We start from the raw sequence: 14354 nt of genomic DNA, 5'->3' as shown, positions 1-14354 counted from the left end.
CGCAGAAGTTGTTGTGTCTGCTAGAAGGGAAAAGAAAAGCAACAGATGACAAGAAAGGAGGAGGAAGAGGAGGAGGTTTTCCGAAACAGAAAATCAATTTTCAAAAATGTCTATATTTGTGTTACTTGGTGTTTTTTCCTCAGTGGCTGAATGATCGCTGACAGTTAGATAAAACTGTTTGATGGGAGCTGCATGTTCACTACAGTCCTGAAACTAAGGGGGTTGTCTGAGCAAATGGAAAAACACAGTCACATTTGGAGTGGATTTGATTTGGGGGACGGATCCAGAAATGTTTTAGTTTTTTTCACATTGCCATACATTGCATTTTTGTGAGTGCAGAGATCTTGATGAATAATATCCGGCATTTGTGCAGTGCTAATATCAGTGTTTAGTCTATTTGTTCAGTTCCTATATATAAACTCCTTTGTATCTCTGTTCTAAATATATGTTTATGCATATGGTGATGAATTTGCCAATCAGCCTTGGCGGAAGTATGACTGCCCTTTGTTACCAGCCATCATCTACATTATTAAAACGATTGGTTGACTTTCTATATAAAAGGTCTTTGTTTTTTTACATTAAAACACGTTTGTGAATGGACCGCAGGGTCATTAAATGTCTCCAGACCTCGGAGGCAGGCACTCAGTTATGTAGAATAAATACATTGTGAACAAAAGGCACTGATTACAAGCTGCTCCATCCTGAAGGCATCAAGCAGAAAAGAACAGAAAGATGAACAGAAAAACAAAAGAAGGGAGCAACTGATGATCAGACGAGAAGGAGAAATGTCAATAAGACGAGCGGCGAGAGACACGTACCTCCTGTTGTCCATATCCACGTCTGAAAGAATGAAACAGGGAAAACATAAACAGTAAACACTTGATGCAGGAGTGTGTTTCAAAATGCAAATAACATCACAAACTCCAATAAAGAGTAAATCCAGTTCTGCCCGGGTGCCTATTTAGATCAGTGAGCGAGTCAGCATGGAACTGAAACTGACACGTTTTTTACTTCTGTGAAATTCACCCTGTCAACTCCAATCAAACTTTTATTTTTTATTTTTTTTATGTTTTTTTGTGAGGTCTCCAACCAAATTAACCAGGGGCCACGAACCGTATATGCATAATAACTTCATGAACAGCGAGAAAAAACCTCTACAAAGTCCTGCTTCTCCCATTGTTTATCTGATGACTCCGTAGTTTGCAAAATATCCTATTTTATTTTTGCCACATATCAGATGATAACAGAATGAACAAATAAGTTGGATGGTTTTTCACGGTTCTGTCAACGTGAGACTCACTGTTCCTCGAAAACAAACTTCAAACAAAGACAATGAGGCCAAGGGAATCAGAGTCTTTAAAAAAAAAAAAAAAAGAGACAAAAGCACAATTGGTGGGATTTTAAAAAGGGAAAAAACACAAAGGAAGAGAAACAGCTGAAAATGGCCTCGTCCATGCATCTTCACTACATGTGCAGCAGGTTCTATTTCCCTGTGAAGCCGAGGTAATGAGCCGGAAGAATGAAGATGCATCGCAGAGCTAATGGTGACTTTTGGAGGACATATTAGATTTTCCTCTTTGTTATTAGACCGTGCACGCGCACATGCACGCACGCACACATAGCTTCACCACTTGAGCTTTTCATTAAATCAATTCAGATGTAAATATATGCTGTGGTTGTGTATCCGAACACACACACACACACACAGTTGTCACATTTTCGAGTGATTGAAGGACGCGAGATTATCTGGTTAAATAAGGTTGATGTGTGAGTGGATGAATAGATGATGGATGAATGGAGGAATAAAGGAATGAAGTCGCAGCGTGTATGATTATATTGTGTAGACTGTGGAGTGTGTGCTTGTAGGTTTTGTGTGTGTGTGTGTGTGTGTGTGTGTGTGTGTGTGTGTGTGTGTGTGTGTGTGTGTGTGTGTGTGCGTGTGTGTGTGTGTATGTGTGTGTGTGTGTCAGGAAGCTAAGTCTACCTCTGTGTCCCTGTTGATCTGACTGACACATAATTAGGTCCTCTGCAGACAAAAACACACAGACAGCTATCTGATCTTTGTCTCACACACACACACACACACACACTCACACACACCCACAAACACTGTCACACACACCTGACATGATTGACTCCCGCTCTCTTTGTGTACTCTCCACCTTGTCTCACGGAGTATATGAGGAACAGGAGGAGAAAAACACTTGCTCTTAAAAACACACTTTACTCTCTCTCTCTCTCTCTCTCTCTCTCTCTCTCTCTCTCTCTCTCTCTCTCTCTCTCTCTCTCTCTCTCTCTCTCTCTCTCTCTCTCTCTCTCTCTCTCTCTCTCATATATAGCTACTGTAGCTCCCTCGCCCTTTTCCCACAGTCTCTCCTCACCTAATTTTTCTCTCACTTCTTCTCCAGCTCGAATCAAACGCTGCTTATTTCAGCACTCGGAAAAAAAAAAAATATATAAAATTTGCAACAAATTGATCTTCTGAGATTCAGAGTTAGCTCACGCAGATATTCTTAGAATCTCCCTTTGCGGCAGCGCATTTTAATTCTCTTTGCTCCTTGCTGCTTGAACATTAGCTCCTGATAATCTTTGCTGTAACGGGGATCAAACCTGTGACTTTGCAATTACACGTGAGTGAGCCAGCCGCTCTTCACCAGTGTCACGTATCTCTGCTCCTCATCAACTCAGTTTCATTTAGATGCAGTCTGCTTTGTTGGGTGCGGAAAACATTATATAATCCTCCAGATGTCGGGGATGAAAAGTCTGTTTTCTAGCAAACGCACAATAAAGGTGAAAGCAGAGAATGTGTCTGGGGGACAATGAAGACACTGTGTGTGTGTGCGTGTGTGCGTGTGTGTGCGTGTTTGTGTGTGTGCGTGTGTGTAACAACCCAGGTTGAAAGAAAACCTGAGTATAAAACCTTTCTGAGCCACTCAGCTGAAACAGAAGCTCTTCCTGCGACCTTTTTAGAGCCTTGATCGTGGTTTAATGTACGTTAAAAGAAGACGCTGCTAAAAAAAAATTACTAAAGCTATTTATCTTGTATCTGCAACTTATTGTTTCCTCTGACATCAGAGATTCCAAAGATGCATCAAGATGTTTGTGTTTTATTTAATGTCATCACCTGGTCACCAGAGATAAGAACTATCAGGGCCTGTACTATTGGTTGTGTATCATGATTTGATCTCATTGTACCGACATTATCTCGAGGGACAGACGTGATTCTGTCACCTTTTAATCACAACATGCGTCTAGAATCCTCTTCTCCAAACCATGTTAACTGAAGGCAGTGAAATCTACTCGCATGTGATTCTCACAATGTGTAAAGTCAGCGTTTCACAGGCAAGTTCTTCTCTGCACATCCGATTCACACAGTTTCAGACCTTCTGTTTAACTCACTCATCAAAATGTACGACTTTATGTGGGACATTATTCAAACAATGTCGCTCGAATGTTCATCTAATGTAATAAAAAGAGAAAAGAGTCAAAGCTCAATGCTAACGAGGTTCTGTCTCTTACTTCTTTACACAAAACCTTCTGAACTAATGTAGTAGAGCTTGGTGGAAGTGGTAGAATACAGGCTTGAGAAGTGTCCATGAACTTTTGGAGAGGATTCGATTGAGGATCTAATCGACATGGAAACAAAGAGCCCACTCTGCTGCTGAGGGCCACTGACCTGGAGACAGTAAACCTTTTCAACAGGACAAAGTAACTTCAGCATATTTCATACTAGTGAGACACTTGGTTTCAAGTGAAGCACCTTTGATGCACAGGGAAACATCCAGTATAAAAGTTTCGGCGTATATATAAATTCCTTTTGGCACGATGTGGTTGTGTGACCTTCATAAAAGACAGTATCGTATATGTGAGGTGAGTGAAGCATTATACGTCCTCATTAATATGCTCCGGCTGTAGGAGGCCGTGTACGTGACTTCCTGAGAATACTTTCCTGGCACAGATACATCAAGAGCAAGCCACACGAGGTAATTGTCAGTCAGGGGACGAGCCACTTTGCTGCTTCTGCTTATTCTGAGGTTATTTTAAAGACAATTGGGGTTTCTACTATTTTGGTGTTAATGTAAACACGACAGAGGATACGAGGACTATGTCAGTAGGTTTATTACTAATGAGGATGGGTTACCAATGAGTTAACCTCTATAGGGACGGATATATTCATCCAGAACCGAGGCAGGAAACAATAAATCCTGTGCACTTAGTTATCACCACAGTATTTTACATTTTATTGAGAAAAATGTCTCATGTCGGAGGCTTTTTTGTATTTTTTAATATCAATCATTTCCCAGTAGGTTCCTGCACAATGACAACAGAGCCCTATAGAAAAGGTTCATCAAAATTTAGCACATCTCGTGAATAAAAATATCACCCACTCTACATAAATGTCTCAGAAATATTCCTGCTGTGCCTCTGCCTCCACCCACAGCATCAAACATTACTGTGTCATCTTGAAAAAAAAACATACACGTGACATCGACAAGGTGAAAAGAAAGGATAAACAAGACATTATTGAAAATGAGAGAAGAAGACAGACTGAGAACAACAGAAAGAAAAAACCTTGTGAAAACCTTTCGGAGCTTGGATCCAGTAACTAGAGACAACTAAGTATCTATGATATATGATTTTAAAACTAACAACTAAATTGCATTTTCAGCTTGGAGCAAGTTCCTTTCCAACATTGAAAGACACTCATGTCTTTAAGTATTGATCTTGAAGGAGACGTAGGATTCTTTTATAAATGTTCTTTCCTCTAGTGAGTTGTATATGTGTGTGTCAAGTTCTGCAAAGTTAAAAAGACCAGAATCTACGGAAAAGTAACTCCTCTCTCACAGAAAACTGATCCTCATGCTCCTGAAATGCAGGAAAAGATCAGAGGCCTTAACCCAGTGTTTCAGACAGAGGCTGAAGAGAGGAGCTGCAGCAAAGGACAATTTGAGGAAAGTGATGTTAGAAGAATGAACCTGAATATTTATGATCCTAAAATGTCTCCTTTAAAAGAAATAATGTTCTGCTTTGCCTCATTTAAATAAATGAGCATACATCAGTAATGGATGTTTACAGACAGCACGTAGAACACAGGAGAGGATCTGATCTGGTCACAGCTCTCGACAACTACATGACAGTGAATATGAGGCGGAAAGAAAAGAAACAAACATGACACAGACAATGAAAGTAGGTGTTGTCCTGTAGGAAAACGTATCCATGCAGAGGAACATATAGGAAAACCCCGTTTAAATGCAGTTCAATCCAAGTTGGCAGGTTCAACAATGTTCTACCCTCCTCTTGATTGATTTTCCTTCTCACACCCGGTGCATCTTCAATCAAGCTCTTCTTGAGACGCCCACTAGGTGTGTGTGTGTGTGTGTGTGTGTGTGTGCGTGTGTGTGTGTGTGTGTGTGTGTTCAAGCCAAACATGTAATCATCCAGTGAGTGCGAGTCATGTCACATCCCTTTAAGAAAGACACTGATTGATCATAATTTGTCGTGACAACAATTACTTGGCGAGGACGTGAAATGTAAGCGGCAGTAGTCGAACTGAGAGATAACCAGGAAACATTTCACCTCTTCTAATCATTTAATTACTCGGCTCCCATCTACAGTTGTTTACGTCAATTTCCCTCAGTGGTAATTAAAGAACAAGCCCTATAAATGTTGTTTGGGGGGGGAAAGAGAAATAATTGCCAAGGCAGATAATGAGTACGCTTCACAGACTATTGCTTCGATGTTATAGTTCGGAGCCGGAGCTTTTGAATTCCTCAGTGGGTCAGTTCGCTGAAAGGGGCACAGATGAGGAAATGGAGTTAACCTTTTAACCTGGTTTTCATTTCCATTTCTTCAACAACCTGAATCCCTCTTCTTGAATTAGTTCTAAGCTACAACGTGACTATTTATTAGCAACATTTATGATGTGACTTTTTGGCTGTTACACCTCCTCCCCTTCTCTTCCTCTGTTTTCAACATGTACCTTCATTTGAGACAAGAATCGTTTTTGTTCTACCGATAGAGTTTATTTTAACCCTGGTGCCTCTTTCTCTTTTGTGTTGAAAACATGAAGTCATGTTGGAAGAAATCATCAAACCACACCAGCGTCACTGAGCTATTCTGAGCCTCAGTCCCTTGTCAGCTCAGCGGGAACTACGCAGCAGGGGTCGGAGATTCCCGTTCTTTGTGCTTTTTCCTTATCCGACACACGGAGGCTAGAGCATTGTCGACTGAGACGGGAACCGCTTCTCAAGTTCCTCCACGATGGAGTTCATGTTTGTGTTGGGCCGAATCTGTGGAGGAGGTGGAGGAGGTGGAGGAGCTGGTGGATCTTCTCCTCCTCCGGTTCCATCTCTACCTCCCTCTCCTCCGCCTTCAGCTGCTAATAGGTCCAAGACGAGAGAATCCACAGAATCTATGGAGGCCCGCCCCTTCGTGACCTTCTTGAGCGGGATCTGCTTCCGATCGATCTGACTGAACATGTTGGCCACGGACTTCTCGATCTCCGCAATGTTCTGGATGTTCTTCAGGATTCCTTTCAGCTCCCTCCTCTGGGGCTCGGGATCCACGGGAAGCGGCGGTGGCGGCGGCCGCAGGGAGACGGGCCGCAGAGCCGGCAGCTCCGACAGGGAAGGGAGGACGAAGGTGGAGGGACGCAGGAGTGAGGGCGACAGGGGAGGAGGGAGAGGTGGAGGTGGAGGAGGAGGGGGTGGTGGTGGTGGCGGCGGTGGTGGGGGAGGAGGAGCTTGCTTTTTTGTCTGGTTGGAGTGAGGGGAAGTAGGAGGGAGAGGAGGAGGAGATGTAGGAGGAGGAGGAGGAGAGGATGCCAGAGGCGGTGGAGGTGGTGGGGTAGTAGGAGGCGGGGGGGTAATAGGAGGTGGAGGAGGTGGAGGAGTCGAAGGAGGATCGGGGATAATCTCCAGATGGACCTGAAGTCTCTCGTCCCCGTTCGGATTGGATGTTAAATTTCCCCCGAAGCGCCGCAGCACGGGTGGAGTCGGCTTGTGACTTGGTGGGGGGGTTCCTCCGTCACTCTGGGTCACGATGATGCTGGGGGGGCCCTCTCTGGTCACAACAAATGGGACGGAGTGTGTGGGAGTTTGCTCGTTATGCTGAGGAGACTCCGGGAAGATAGAAAGCAGAAAGTCCGGTGACAGAGATCCTCGTGACTCCCGGTTCTGCCTCTGTCTCATCTCCTGAAGCGCCTGCTGCTCAAACTGCCTGGCTTGTTCCTTCACCGTCAGCTTGGGCTCCAGACTCGGACTCCCCATCAGGTCCGAATCCAACCCGCGGTCAAATCCTGAATCCAGACCAGCGTCTTTACTGTCCTTGAACTCGGCCTTGAGGAGCTCCAGCTCCCACTGCACCGGATCCATGACCACTTGGCGTCTCAGGGCGTCGTACATATCCCTTCGGTGTAATCTGGATGGGAGAGTCCAGCTGTGTCCGCCCCCGGATCCCCATCCGCTGTCACTGCCACTGTAACCACCGAAGCCCACGTCCCCCCCACTGGAGCTGAGCCTCAGCCAGGCCTCTCGAAGGCCTTTCCTGGACGGGGAGAAATTCCCGAGGAGGTCACGTCTCCTCTGGCTTCTTCCGAGGGTCTCCGGGCTGCTCAGGGTCCCGTCCTCGTGGTAGATGGGATTTTTGATAGTCAGGGGGTTTTCGTCAGAGAGGAAGGTGATGTTGGACTCGGACTTGGGCAGTTTGTTAAGCACCCCTCCGTTCGCGACACACTGCCGATGGGCGGCGATCGCGCGATCGGCAAAATCGGAGATCAGACGCTGGCGATCGGTTTCATCCAGACTGCCGCCATTGCCGCCACCGCTGTGGTTTGATCGGCTGGTGCGTGGATTATGGAATAGAAATGAGAAAAAGGGGAAAGTAATGAATGAGTTAAAGAGAAAATTTGAGTGGGAAGAAGGTGCAGTGAATCAGGAAGATGTAAGCTACATGAAGAAGATAAAGGAGCTGGGGATCGTGTAACATTAACATGAAAGTACAGCAATGCACAGAAGGGAAACTTAACAGGGGTGTAAATAAAGAATGGTAGAAAAACGAGACAAAGCAATAGAACGGCTACTAGAGCTGTTTGATAAATGACAGGATTCCACATTAACACATGAATGAGGAAGGGAACAAGAGGAAATGGAGGAGAGATCTTAAACAAGGTCTAAGTATTTTATTCCTGTGCGGCTCTTACTAGAGGGGCAAGGGCGCTGGAATAGACACACAAAGGAAAAGAATGCAAATAGGTTTTGCAGGATGTACTAATGGAGGTGTGCTACAAAGACGCTGCTGCATCGGGACTGTAAACAAAGCCAGATCAGTTGGGACACAGATAGAAAAGTGTAAAAATGCCACAGAGTAGTGAGAGCAGACACTTTTCCTCTCAACAAAACACTGATTATATATTTTTTTTTAAATGCAACTCATCATCTGCCAGAGGAACGATCATCCAACGGTGCTCTACGATCTACAGCCGCACATACAACTACAGTTACCGCACACAAGCACAGACCCAAACACAAAACTAGAGCAAAGAGAACTGTCACTGTGTCGCGTCAAATTATCACAGATGTGAAACGATTTTCAGCTTCCTACTCACGTTTGTCTGTCAGTCGGGGATAAAGGCGGATGGATGCGAGCAACAGAAGATGGGACATCAGTCAACAGGAGAACAGGGAACGTGGAGTGATGATGAATAGAAAGCAAAGGATGGTGGTAAATGGTAAAAGTATTGAAAAAAAGCTATGGTAGTAGAAATGTATCTATAGAAGACGGTAACAAAGTGGAGCTGAGGTCGGAGGAAACAGGGATGGAAGTTTTCAAATTTCTCATCATTCGTCAAAGCATTGTCGTGTATTCACTAGAGTTAATGACTTTAGCATGTGCTTAAATACAATGACAGGCTGATATATATGATGCTTATCTTCGTGACTCTCAGACATTCCCAGAGAATCCTCCAGATCTTTATTCAAGGAGGTCTGTCCCTCTTATGAAAGACCTTTTACCTAGGGAATGACCTCTGACCAGAAAAGGGACGGTCCTTGACCAATGCATTTTCATCTTCATGTGCAAAACAACTCCTTATTTAGGCTGAAGCCCTGTTGTGTGATGTCATGTTATCTCTAGTTTTGGGGTCCCACCTCCCACCTATAAAACTTCTTGCCCTGCAGGGGCAAGACAGATTTCACCATTTTGGCCTGGGTGATTTCTCCAAGTTCCGGAGCTTATCTTGACCTGTACTGCTGTTGTTTAATAAACATCATTTTACTTGTAAGTACTGGGTCCGCGGTCCTTTCCTTCATCATCAACTTCTACAACAACATGGCGACCTCTCGGCCGACCAGAATACACGTCAGCATTTCCCACATTCATTCATTTTCATTTTCTACTCATGCATACATTTTATAAGCTAAATATATATATAATACATATGAGTATTATACAACAATATCTATAGGTAAAGGAAATGTTGTGATCATCACATTATGTAGTTTAGCATATTACTATATTTTAGCTAATTTGATTTCATGTTATTCAATGTTTTGTATTTAAAATGTAGTTAAAATGATTTAAATAAGTGTGAATAATAAGACTTTATTTTTCCAGCATTACATATGTTGGTTTTAACATATGCTCTGCTATTTGAAACTGAATCGTATGGCTGTAAAGGGACATAGAGAAGGGAAATGCTGGTTGAAGGATGTGCACTTGGTGATGAAGAGGCTGGATCCCTGAGGAGTGTCATTAAGTGTCAAGCAGGATCTCAGACGAAGGAGTTACTCCTTCAAAAGGACGGAACTCCATCTGGCACCTGGACTTAAAGACCCTCCCCCGGGATCCAGCTCCTTCAACATCAAACTCACGTCTTCTTTCCTCACGGGCTCAGTCCATGTTCTCTGCATTGAGAAACAGCCGCTGGTGCCCGTGAAGCCGCCCAGAGAACTGCAGCTGGCTGCCACTGAATTCAAACAGTATTCTCCTGAGACGTCTTTCACTTATGTGCCAAGCACTGATTTAATATCTTTAAATGTGAGGCCAAGCTCAGAGCAAAACCGCTCCATTGTTCTGGTAACCATGGTACCCGACTGAACTGGAAGTACATCTAAAAACATGGAAGTACACTGAAGTAATTACTGAAATACTTTGCAAAACTTTAGCAGGAAAGAAGTCTCCCTGGATGAGCATGGAAATGTGTATTCCAGAATAAAAGTCTTCATAGAATCACATGAACAGTGTGGATTGGAACACATGTTGTCTTGTGTCAATATTACAGGACTTTATTAAAAAAGTGATGGAAACAACAGGTCTTCCTTTAACCTGCTGCTAATAATAAATTGGAGAACATTTAATTTTCCATAGGTAATTGAAAAAATACATTAAACCCGAGTCTGTGTGGAGAACAGCTAAAGGTAATTACAGGGAGAACAAAAGCTTTGAGAATCAGTCCACTGAGCAGTTTGATAAAAGACCTTAGTTATGAATCTGCAAACTTTTGCACTTTGCCAGGTTTTATAGTCTTTGGGGATTATTTATTCCCTAACACTGCATCGATACGGAACACACACACACGGGAAACACCACACACACAGACACACACACACAGACACACAATTTAATATGCTCTGCAGCTTATCAATAGAATTAATTATCGCCCAGGGGGGGTCTTTATAAATTACTGGCAGCATTTATTTCAATTACCTCATATCCAAGTTCATTTCCGCACACACTTTCCAGAGACACACACACACTCACACGGTTAATAATCGCATGTTGTCGTTCGGAGATAGTTTCCACCATCTTGCATATGATTTGCCCTCATGTTAATGGGAGTGAGGAGGCATATCAAGGACAGACAGGAAACCGGTGATGCATGGTAGGCTGATAAGAGTTCCCCCCCTGAACTTCCTCTTAACAGGAATTAAATAAGCGTAATCTGAATTGCCTCGAGTGCATGTGTGTCGTGGTGAAAACCTGCAGATAAAAGGTAACACTGTGCTTCTGCATGCAGACTTTTGTTTAATCAAACTGGTAGAATATGCAAAGGGAGTAATTCAAACATAATTTGCTAAGAAAATACACCGAAGCAGGGAAGCCACAGTAAAACGGTGAAGACAATATCCCTGAAATTTACAAGAATTTGCAACTTTTTAAGGCAGCATAGAGATGAACAATAATGTCCTTCAGCACTGACAGGAGGAGGTGGAGGACGGAATTATAACAAGTAAATGTAATTTCTCCATTGTCACCAAAGAGCTGGTTTATGTTGCCTCAGTCTTCTGCATAGGGTTCATGACCTTATTGATTTTAAAGCTGGAATTTCCCTCCAAAAAAATAATTTTGAAGGAAATGGTTGAAAGTTAAACGTGTGATTTAGTTGAGATTACAGTGATTACAACTTTATTTGAAAGCCCCAATCACACAGTGCGCTGGAGAGACTGCACTCATTGTTTCCGACCTTTGTTCATCTTTTGCACGGCGGAGACATTGGTATGCGTCACCACAGGAAAACCGACAAGGAACAATCTGAATGTCACTGAACTTTGTGAAAGTTACATTTCTGGGCTGATCTGGAGATTTGATGGGAGGTTTTGTTTGTTGTTGGTCTGATGTGCGGTTACAAGGCTCTGCTTGATTAATCCAAGTCTGTGGCGTCCTTGCATAATGTCAGTTGCTTTGGCCACTGGAAGATGTGAAATGAAGGGAACGTGTCCAGACTACTGAAAAGCTCAGAAGGAAACCTTGCCAAGGAGAGTGTGATGAATCAACAAGAGCTAAAGTCGAAATCATTTGTCAGCTTCACTTAATTTGCCTCAAGACTTAAACCGGGTAGTTTAATGCCAGGGCTAATTGTGAGCGAGTCTTTAAACATGGTTGTTGAACAAATCTGTTGATGATGAGGATGTGAAAAACAGTTTCCACTTTCCCCTCGAGAAAGTTATGAGCGCACGGAAGTAATGAAATCAGTTTCATCGCAATGGAGAAAGAGGATGTGAAACCCTGTTGATTAGTCTGGGGTTTTCTTTTATGACTTCAGTGTTTGCACGGCTGTATTTTGGTTCAAACTCCCAATGTGGACATAACCTGATCAGTTTCCTCTGCTGCACTGTTGTGTTTGTGGGTTAAGACGAGTTTGAAGTAGATGGTTTGTTTCTGCAGGTTTTAAAAAGACCGTAGTGAAAGAAACTAATCAAAAAGTTTCTCTCACAGCGACAAAACTGATCTAAAAAACAAACTCTCCTTTTAAGGTTTTGCAGAAATAGCGTTAAATGACATTTAAGAGTTTTTAAGGCCTAAAATTCTGTTCATGAGGTTTGGCCTTTCCTTCATTGTAGAATAACGGTTCTGTTGACTTTAGGAATTTTTCCTACTGTTGTTTTTTTTTAGATGTTCCAGCTCTATAGTTAAAATGTAGGTGGATGTAATGAGACTAACTGCACGTGTGGACACCATAAAGCCTCCGGAGCAAGGAAAAGCTTCTGCGTTGGCACATCAGCGTGAACGCCACTTTCACACTTCACTTACATGGCGTTGTCACCCAGCTCCTCATACAGGTTGTTGGCAGTGCCTCCCCCAGGTTTGCCTGTTGGCAGCGCCATCTGGATCCGGGCTGTCTTGGCACACTCCGCCTGGCGTCTGGACACGGCAGAGAGAAAACACACAGTCGGGTGCGCAAAGTTAGAGTCACGTACAAACATTATAAAGTACTGAAACCTTCACAGTGCTGGCAGAAGGGGTTTCAAACTTCTACTTTATGTATATGTGTGTGTAGCCGTTAGACCACTGCAGTACTTTGATGGAAGTAGTCGGGCAAATACATTTCTGTACAGGCATTGATTGATGTGCAGTCCTCTCAGACGCTGGACTCACACAAAACGACAGCAATCGCACTTCATGCTCGGGACTCACAACAGAGACAGATTTTCTGCTAACGTACACGTGCAATAAAATCCATGAGCAATTGAGCACACACCAGGTTCACCCTGTGTCTCTGCCAGGAATTGATTGTGTAGTTTTTGCGCTTGGGTGTATGTTTAGATGTATTCGCCTCTGTTGCATACGTGTGAGTCTTGCGTAGGGTTGCAAAGGGGCGGAAAGTTTCCGGTAAATTTCCGGAAACTTTCCGGAAACTTTCCATGGGAAGTTAAGCTCGGGAATTTTGAAAAAAAACAAAAACTACGCAAATTAAACGCTGAGCAATAAAAACATCATTCAAAACTTTATTTTAAAGATGTATGGAATGCAGCACACACTGCAGGTTGAATTTCAACCTTTCACTGTGCATTCTTCCATCACATGCACAGATAACTCCCAGCATCCTTCACTCTACAGCAGGGCTATTGAGGCCTGCTGTAGAGTGAAGGAATAGTCAGGTAAGTTTCGATGATATTACTGGGGAAAATATATTAGCATGCTGATTGAGGATTGTTCATCTGTTCATCTAGCCTATTTCCATTCATTTATCCATCAATTGTAAAATATGTTTACAGACGATTCCAATAGTTTGGCTAACTATTTATATCTCTGGCATTGCATTAGTGTTTTTTTGCAAACGTTTTTCTCATCTTATTCTACAGAACAATGCCACGTGCACTATCTCACGTGTGGAGGCACCCTATCAAATGTAGAAGGAAAGGCTGTGTACATTTGCAAATACTGTGCAAAGACCTATGTTAAGAATGACACAACGATGCAGAAGCATATAGTCAAGTGCCCAAAGTTTCCTCAGGGCTCAAATCAGCCTATGACAAAACAAAATGTTTATATTTATGTCTGTATATGACAAGGTAAATACAGTTAGTATAAATTATCCACAAAATTTCCAGTTAATTCCCGTTAATTCCCGTATATTCCCGTTAAATGAAGCTCAGCGCAAGTTCAGTGAGGAAGACTTAAGCTGCACACGGTCAGCTGATCTACGGAGCACTTAACCTGCAAAGTGATCAGCTGATCGTGGGCGTTTCTAAATGTCCAATCAAGTCTGGCGCGGGCTTTTCAGCCAATCATTCAGCACCTGTCAAACTTTAAAAATCCCTTCTGTTCTCTTCCGCAGTCAGGCGTCCTTCAGTGACGCGCATAACCCCTCCTCCACCCCAATCTCCTCCAGTCCCCAGTAGGATATTCATCGACCTCAACTGACTACATGCCTAATCTCACATCATGCTGGCAGAGATCATGGACCTTGATGACGGATCCCAAGACTGTCAGCGGATCGTGATTACGGCGGCACCCGATCACGGTGGGAGCTGATCGCGGACTAAAAAGGCAACAACCTGCCGACAATATACCTAGTACTCGTGGCATCCATTGCACTTCTGTCCATCCTGGAAGAGGGATCCCTCGCATGCGGC

At 43.4% G+C, this 14354-nt stretch overlaps 1 protein-coding gene across 1 annotated transcript in view; it reads right to left on the bottom strand.

Moving 5' to 3' along the window:
- The window catches only part of LOC133028213 (protocadherin-15-like), a 119436-nt gene that overhangs the window by 8731 nt on the left and 96351 nt on the right, over positions 1 to 14354 (bottom strand). The window contains exons 35-37 of the mRNA XM_061095406.1: positions 12529 to 12639; positions 819 to 840; positions 1 to 17 (exon numbers count right to left, since the gene is read on the bottom strand). The exon at positions 1 to 17 is cut by the window's left edge and continues 22 nt beyond it. Coding sequence (XP_060951389.1) covers positions 1 to 17; positions 819 to 840; positions 12529 to 12639 — 150 coding nt within the window. The remainder of the gene's footprint in view (positions 18 to 818; positions 841 to 12528; positions 12640 to 14354) is intronic.

The sequence above is a fragment of the Limanda limanda genome, chromosome 21 (assembly GCF_963576545.1).
Source record: "Limanda limanda chromosome 21, fLimLim1.1, whole genome shotgun sequence".
Taxonomy (NCBI): domain Eukaryota; kingdom Metazoa; phylum Chordata; class Actinopteri; order Pleuronectiformes; family Pleuronectidae; genus Limanda; species Limanda limanda.
The sequence above is the reverse complement of the archived record's forward strand: the minus strand, read 5'-3'. Positions and strand labels throughout refer to the sequence as shown.